Here is an 8,611-nt window from a genome sequence, read left to right on the forward strand (position 1 = left end):
CTCAAGCTATGTATTCATAGGCTTTCTCTTGGATGCCACAAAAAAAATTAGTTAAATAGTATCATTTCCAGGTTTCAATAAATGATTATTTGAAAACATCATTACTATGATTAGAGGTTTAAAATATATTCATTTCCCATTCATATAATTTTTTACTAAAGACCCAATATAATGTATGAAAGTGGGATGTTGTATTTTAAGAATGTGGTGGTGACAAACACAGATGAGACACCTTTGTGGCTAATAGTTTTTAGTTCTTTTGGAAGCAATGGAAGTCTACTCTCTTTCATAAGGAGACAGATTTAAAAAGCTTCTAATAAACACACTCCAATAGGAAGTCCCACTCTGCCACTCTAAACCTGCGAAACTACAAATGTGTCAGTAGGAATCTCTCAATTTCAATAAATGCATGAGTGAAATTAGAACAATGGAACCTAGAATGACCTGCTACAAACCTAGAAATCAATTAAATCTTAATTCTCTTGCCTCTTTCCTGCTTATTTTTAATCTTGAAATCATGGTGTAAAAATATCTAAAATAAAGATTAGAAGAGTCATAAGAAATCAATAGTATAAAAACTTGCTCTAATCAAGCACTCAGCTCAAATGTAACTATGCTACACTAAGGACATACACCAACCTTCATCTGAGACCTGACAAGTTGTATGGTTGATTGGTTGGTTGAATAGGTGGATGGATGGATGGGAGGATGGATGGATAGATGGCTGGATGAATGGTTATATGGTTAGTTAGATAGTTTCAAAGTATAATTTATTTTCATATATGCCCTCAGAACATTCCATTATTCAAAATCAATTATAGTTTGAATCTCTGATAAGGGTCACCATTTGGTGGAAGGAGATTCTGGGAAATCGGATATCACATTAAGGATGAAGCATTTCCAGGTTCAAGTTCACTTTTTGTGTTTGAAGTTGTCAAAAGAAGTGCAAGGATAAACCTTCTTTAGATGAGAAAATAATTACATTTGAGAAAAATTATCTAATTTAAATGTTATACATTTATTCTTCCATGTTTGAGATTGTTAGAATTTGAATGTGCAATGTTCTGAGCAGGTTCTTGTGTTTAAACACTTCACACCCACCTTGTTCTTTTTGAGAGGTTATGGAACCTTGGAAATTGCAGCCTAGATAACAGGAGTTGTCCACCAAGGTCATGTTGCTGAAGGGTTTAACCCACTTCAAGACTTCCTTTCTGCTTCTTCATCTGCTAATATGTGAATGGCTGCTGATTCATGCTAACTCTACTAAAAATGGAGCCCTTGTGCCATGCCTTCCCCCACTATGATGTACTATGCCTCCTGAAACCAAGGGCGAAAACAAACCTCTCCACCCTAAAGTTGCTTTTATCCAGCATTTTGTCGTAGGAGTAAAATGGTAACTTATGCAAGTATTCATGATCCAGCCATTTTTATTGAGTAAAGAGAAGTTGATTTCATAAAGTGTTTGATCATCTTCCTTAGATATTCACTGGTGTCAGGAAAAAAAAGACAATTAAAGGAGGAAATGGATCTAGAATCTTTGAGAAGAATGAATTCTGTGTCTTTAAGTTTACCTGTGCTGTGGAGGATCTCTCTTGTCCTCAGTACTGAGACAGTGTTCACACATCCAATTAGGAACTGACTCTGTTTTGCAAGCTTGGATCCTCTGGTTCTCTAGGAAATAAGAAACTTGACAACAAAGCTATACCATGAAAGGTGAAAACACAAGTGAGTAAAGTGAGTGGGAGGGAAAATCATTTTATTATTTTTCTTACATGCATGAACAATGAAATGTGGTTATGGGATGCCTTACATCTAACAGACTCTGCTGTCTTCAGACTCATGACTGTCTTCTCTTGTGGGAAACACATTTACAGGTCGGTATGACCAGATGCACTAGTCACATACAGAATGCCACTCAGAGAATACTTCTCCAACCTTGGGAAAAGGTCAGATGATGCATACCTTCAAAACAACCTTTAGAGACCAATTAGGAAATGTTTGTTGAGACATAGAGCATCAGATATTCTGTTAAAATCAGCTCAGCAGATTCATAGGGACTTTAAAACACCACATTGAACCCAGGTGGGTAAATAGATATTAACATCTTCACATTCAGTTGCCACTGGTGAGTTATTCATGCTAAGTAAGCAAGGAGTTTCAAAGTCTAATGACCAATGTAGAGGGATTTCCTAAGATGGATAGAAAGCCTAAAAATGAGACACAGATAATCAAAGACATTGGAGATGTTTTTGATATGTAGATTGTGCACATGTTAAAAATAACCTCTAAAGAACGTTGAAGCATTTAAAAGCCTTTCCTTTTATGGAGAGAAGGTGGCTGTGGAAAAAAGTCAGTAAGAAAACCATAGACAGAATGGAAATCTCACTGTCCGAGGTTTAGGAGAGGATTGAAAAGTACAATTCTTCAACTCATAACTCATCAGAGAATTCTAAAATGACAGAATTCATCCAAGAAGAACCTCTCTCTCCTTTTCTTTCTCTCTCTTTATATACAGATAGTTGATAGATAGATAGATAGATAGATAGATAGATAGATAGATAGATAGATAGATAATAGATGGGTGGATGGATGGATGGATGGATGGATAGATGGATGGATGGATGGGTGGATAGATGGATAGATAGATGGAAGATAGATCGATAGATAGATAGATAGATAGATAGATAGGTAGATAGATAGATGATAGGTAATCTTCTGAAAATGAGAGGATTTCAATATTCAAATAAAAATAGTATTTTCCAGCTCCACAACCTTCATCCAGAGGGAAATCTCAACTAAGCATATCATGGTTATACAATTTGAAGACTTAAATGTTAAGCTATGAAAGAAAAATCAATTTGTGTGACTTTGAGAGAGGACCTTACATCATAAACCACACATGCATGAGGCTTGCAACCCACCAATGACTAAGAATTCAGGATGACTTATGAGATGTTAGCAAATGGATGCTTACCATCTTTTGTATGTTTTTTTATCAAACTTCAAGGTAATCCAGTTGACTATAGTGTGTCCTTGCACTGTATGCAGAGTACTGAATCTAACTCAACTCAAAGCCAAGCAGACCTGCCACTAGAAAAACCAAGCTAGCCACATTCCATGAAGAGCATCACTGAGCCCAAGTGTAGCACAAAATAGTCTTTCTATTCTTTCTGTAAATGTACTTACTGAATCTAACTCAACTCAAAGCCAAGCAGACCTGCCACTAGAAAAACAAGCTAGCTACATTCCATGAGAGAGCAACACTGAGCCCAAATGTAGCACAAAATAGTCTTTCTATTCTTTCTGTAAATGTACTTAGAAAAATGTACTTATTTTAATTTTATGATGTCTCTATCAGTATAGATGAGTCATCTTAGTTCCAATATTCACACTTAACAGAGGAACCTGAAAAGGACAAGAAATGAAAAGATTGTAATATAAATCTATAATTTTATGAACTTTTAGAACAAATTACTTGAATATTTTGGCTGTTTGGAACCTTGGGCTTACACAGGGACACTTTGCTCAGCCTGGAAGGAGGGGACTGGACCTTCCTGTACTGAATCCATCTGGTTGAATTGAACCCCCAGGGCAGTCTTGGCCCTGGAGGAGATGGGAATGGAGGGGAGGGTCTGGGGGGAAGGTGGGGGTAGGGGTGGGAAGTGGGAGGACAGGGGAACCCATGACTGATGTGTAAAATTAAAACACAAATATAATAAATAAAAAAGGTGGAAAAATCAATTTAGATTCTCAAGCACAATAGAAGTTCTTTTTGCCTTATTAGCTTTCCCAAGTATTATGTATTTTATAAAGATCCACTAGTAAGCAAAGTGAAATTCAGTCTTAAAAAGATTACCAACTGTAACTCAAAAGTGTGTCACAGTGGTAGTCTTGTCTTGTATCCCTGGGAGCCTGCAATCCATCCTTAGAACTGAAAAGAAAGTCAAACTACTTCAAATAGTGCAGAATATAGTCCTATTGCATAACAAAGTGAGAACCTGAAAACCTCATAATAACATAGCATATCATGGCATCTGGCTTCAAAACACTGGACTACTGAATCTCTGATATACAATTCTTTTTTGAACACTTGTAGACATTATATCCAAAAAGAGTCTCCAATTTGAAATATTCCAGCAGCCACCTGAGAACTGAGATTAAAAGGTACCCATCACACATGTGGCACTTAATACATGCAGTTTATTTCCTGGGTGTGAGAGTCATCCTTCTTTGCCCTATGTCTTGCTGGATGTGGTAGGAAGCTCTAAGTAAATGATGTTTCTTTACCAAGGCTCAGTTTTACAGATGACCCTGAACTTGGTGTTCCCAGAAGAATCATTAAAGCCATACCTGTTTTCTGATTTGCTGATAAGGTCTTCATGATCAGAGAGAGAAAGTTGCAGATTCAGAGCCAAAGTATCTTTAGTCTTCTTAATAGCCACTGATTTCCCAGCTTGGTGTCTGATCTAACATTATTTTAACTATCACATAAAACCTTTGGAGAGCATTTTTAGCAGACCACTAGCTTCCATCATCCCAAAAGCTAAAGATGACACCAGATAGCATCAGAAACTTACAGCAGAAAACCATCTCCCTGATATCCCCACCAATATGTTTAAAGCATGCCTTGATTTATGACTTTCTTACTTATCCTTCAGCTAAAAAGCTTCATAAGTTCTTCCAGTGTTGAAATGTGTTATTTTGGGGCAACATAAATCTGTTTGGGGGCCAAAATCACTTCTACTTGGTGAAAGAAAAAAATATTTCTTATTACCTTTGAGGTAAAAGCTTTGTTCTGTGTTGACATGATAAGGTGGGTAAAAAAAAGGAAAAGATGATAGACAGATGTATCTATATGTCTATCCAGACAGACAGACATATATATGATAGATAGATAGATAGATAGATAGATAGATAGATAGATAGATAGATAGATAGATGGATGGGTGGATGATTGGTAATATTGTGTGTATATGTTTGTATATTTATGTATGTGCAGTGTGCATTCGTGTGTGTGTGTGTGTGTGTGTGTGTGTGTATGTGTGTGTAGAATAGTTCCAAAACAGTGTTTCCTTAAACTGTGTGTGTCAAATCCCCTCTAGTATCCCTGAAACATTAACTAAAAGCTTCAGAATCCCTGGACCTTATCCAGTTGTGCACCAAGTCAGAATGCCTGGGGGTGGGTATAGATGTAACCATTTTATTAAATAAGAAACACAGAGCCAAATGCAGAGTTAAAAGCCCAAGAGGTCAGAGAAATAGCTAAGCACAGAGACTAAAACCCTTTCTTACATACCCTTCACTGCCACTGTTGCCCTTCCCCTCTGAAAGATAGCTACTTCCTGTGTATCTATCTTTTTATTGACTTTCTGTCCTGCCTTTTCATTGGTTGCAAACCCAACCATATAACCTCCTTGTCACTGCCTATCTATACAGACCTCCATGTCTTCTATGGTTGGTGCTGGGATTAAAAGAGTGTGTCTCCATGCTGGCTGTATCCTTGAACACACAGAGATCTATCTGTCATTCAATCAGGATTAAAAGTGTGTGCCACCACCACCCAGCTTCTGCTATGGCTTGCTATTAGCTCTGACCTCCAGGCAACTTTATTTATTAGCATACAAATAAAATCACATTTCAGTACAAATAAAATATCACCATAGGTGGGGTGTGAGATTTTTTATAGTTCACATCAGCTATGTGACTACTCTCCTGCATACTTCTGGATTAGAGGCTCTCTGGTATCTGTTGAAGCCCAAGACCTTATAGCAGTCAGCCATCATTCCAATCAATATATTTATTATTCCAATTATTTGATCTATTTTTTAATCTCTCTTACTTGTGCATTTATTTAATTCATACTTCTCAGCATGAGTTAACATTGTGCCTACTAGAATGAAGTGGAGGTTATATTGGCTGTGATAATGTCCATTGTTGTTAAAAAGAAAATGATATGCTACTAGGTATTCTTGACATTAATGTTTGCTAAAAGACATCATTGGGTAAAATGTGGTGGAAAAAAATCTCTTCTGAAGTGATCTCTCCAGTCTTTACATATTTAGGTTAATGATGTGCAGTAAAACCATTTGCAGATATTCAGTAAAAATGCAGAACTCATTCAAATTGCCCATTGCTGGAAATATTTATACCACACACAAAATGCTGTCAACAGGAGGATTGAGACATTTTTGACATGTCTTATAAAAGAGCTGTTGCTTTCTTCTCTACAGAAATAGAAAGAAAGGCTGATGTATCTCTAGAGATACTCATTTGTTATAGCTCATATCTTTTAATAGTGGAGCTCACTACCTGGTATTGATTCTTCAAAGATTAAGAAGCTTCCCATAGTTGTCTCTAACCTGTGTGCCTCTAAGCTATAAAGTAGACATCTAAGATTATTTGATACAGGGGATTTATCACTTCACTTAACAGAATCTCAGACTCCCAAAGGACATATGTACCTTCTCTATTACTTAATGCTCCAGAGTCCTTAAAGAGGGGACATAGTGCTAAATTCTGCAATCATTATTCCCTGGGAGAGAGATCACGGTGAGTTTCACCAACACTAACATGGAATAACTGTGAAAGTTGTTCCTGTGTTGGTTTTCTTAGGGACAGGCAGGAATAGTGAGTTGGGAGAGGGATCCCAAATAACCCTGGGTACATCCTTGGCATGAGAGATGTCAGATTCATAAAAACTCCTTCCTTGTTGTCTTATTCCAGTCCACAGTCCATGCCACATTGACTCACTGCATGGGGAAGGATCAGATAAGCAACTTTTTTCAGGATCAGTACCCACCCTCTTGCCAATTTACCCCGCAAGATCAAGGATGATTTGCCTCTTCACAACTCCTAAGGCTAAGTGATTAAAAATAAACGGTCTTCCCTCCCCGACTCAATGTATCAGAAAATATGCACATACCCAAAAAGGAAACTCCACTCAAGGATGGAAACATTATGCAAGCTGAAACAAATTTATTGAGAATTTAACAGACACAACTTCACCATGACAAGGAATCATGAGAGTCTTGAAAAATTCAAAAGCAAAGCATGTCACAATGATTGCCAAGCTTCTGAAAAAGTCCCAATAAACAGGATCCAGAAAAGGCAGCTTGAGGCATCATCTAGATTTTCAGTTCCTTTGCTTGAGACTCAGTTGTAAGATCTGAAAAACAGCTTCTGGGAAGAGGTTGATGAGCAAGTGAGGATGAAAGAAGAAGGTAAAGCTGGAACCTGGAGGTGCCCCTCGGCCTTCACGAAGAGATGAATCTACGCCAGGGAGATCACAGCAAATCAGTAGAGAGCATATGGCCAGTATCTTCTGTAAGCCCCACAGCCATTGTAGCCATAGCCAAGGCCATAGCCCACTGGGGAGTAGGTGCTACCATAGCCACAGCCAACACTGTACCCCAGAGGGTAGCCATAGCTGCCCCAGTAGCACCCTGGGAAGACAGAGCCTTCAAAGTCAGTGTAGTACATGATGTGAGGAGTGGAAGGCTTATGTAGGAGGGGAGTGAGTGTGATGGATTCTCTAGTCTCAGACGTCTTTATATACCCTGACTAAAGGGTGTGGCTTGAAAAGATACAGGGCCTTCATTTTCATTCTTGACACCAATTTGCATGACACAAAGCTTGTTAATTTGCTGTGCTCTTGCTTAAGAGTCTTTACAAAAGCTTTTGTGTGATATAAAGCAAGGAGACGATTCCATCAAACAAATTACGTGCCTTCCAAAAAGGGGTTATTGCGGGACTTCAAAGCCCTTGGTCTTACCGACCCTATAAGTAATTTCAGTAAGCAGGCTTTGTAACGCCAAGAAAGATTCCAATGTTGTTAACGCTAAAGCAATCATCTTGTGCTCTGAACTTATACCAGGGCTGGTTTTCAGTAGGTAGGTGTTGGACATTTGAAGTCAAATAATAATTCATGAGTTTGTCTTGTGGGCTTCAAGAATTCTCTCTCTCTCTCTCTCTCTCTCTCTCTCTCTCTCTCTCTCTCTCTCTCTCTGTCTCTCAAGGTACTCACCACAGACCTTCCCTCATCTATAGCCAATTGGTGGAGGAAACTAAACTGTGCAGAAAAGTTAATTTTATAGATCCCATCAGAATTGTATCTAGTAGTACATGTCTATACTACCGCTGCAATTAAAAATTGGTAACATCAAAGTATAATTTGTTGATTAATCCTAATACTAAATGTCAAACCAGTGATTTGCTGATCTGATACACTATTTCAGGTAAATAATAAAAGAAATAACATGGCAAAAACAGGGGGAAAAGTGAAAACTTTTGTCCTAAAATAAAGACTATTTTTCTGCTAGGTCCAATAAAAGCATTTTACCTGGAAAATATGATGATTTTATAAAGGGTCAAGTGATAATATGAACTCAAGGTTGCTTCATTTTTAGAATGATTATGTATTCTAGGCTGGGGAGCCTAGACCATTCCCCTTTAAATAGAGATTTAGTCTACAAATAAGAACTGGAGGCAGGATCAGATTTATCAAAACTGTTTTGGACTGAATATGATCTGGTAAATCATTCCCCCATGCTTGCATGGAGATTTCCCTTCATGGAACTTTGTGTGGAACTTAAAGAAAGTGCCACAGATGAGG

General features: G+C 37.8%; 1 protein-coding gene across 1 annotated transcript; it reads right to left on the bottom strand.

Annotated features, from left to right (window-relative positions):
* Positions 1-6,955: 6,955 nt before the first annotated feature.
* Positions 6,956-7,518, bottom strand: LOC118593807 (keratin-associated protein 8-1). The gene has a single exon (XM_036203382.1). It carries the CDS (start codon positions 7,477-7,479, stop codon positions 7,294-7,296), a length of 186 nt encoding a protein of 61 aa, XP_036059275.1. The 5' UTR covers positions 7,480-7,518; the 3' UTR covers positions 6,956-7,293.
* Between the last annotated feature and the right edge of the window lie 1,093 nt (positions 7,519-8,611).

Source organism: Onychomys torridus, chromosome 12 (assembly GCF_903995425.1).
Source record: "Onychomys torridus chromosome 12, mOncTor1.1, whole genome shotgun sequence".
NCBI classification, from domain to species: domain Eukaryota; kingdom Metazoa; phylum Chordata; class Mammalia; order Rodentia; family Cricetidae; genus Onychomys; species Onychomys torridus.

Coding starts and splice junctions, on each gene's coding strand:
- LOC118593807 (XM_036203382.1), bottom strand. CDS start 7,479: ATGTACTACACTGACTTTGAAGGCTCTGTCTTCCCAGGGTGCTACTGG.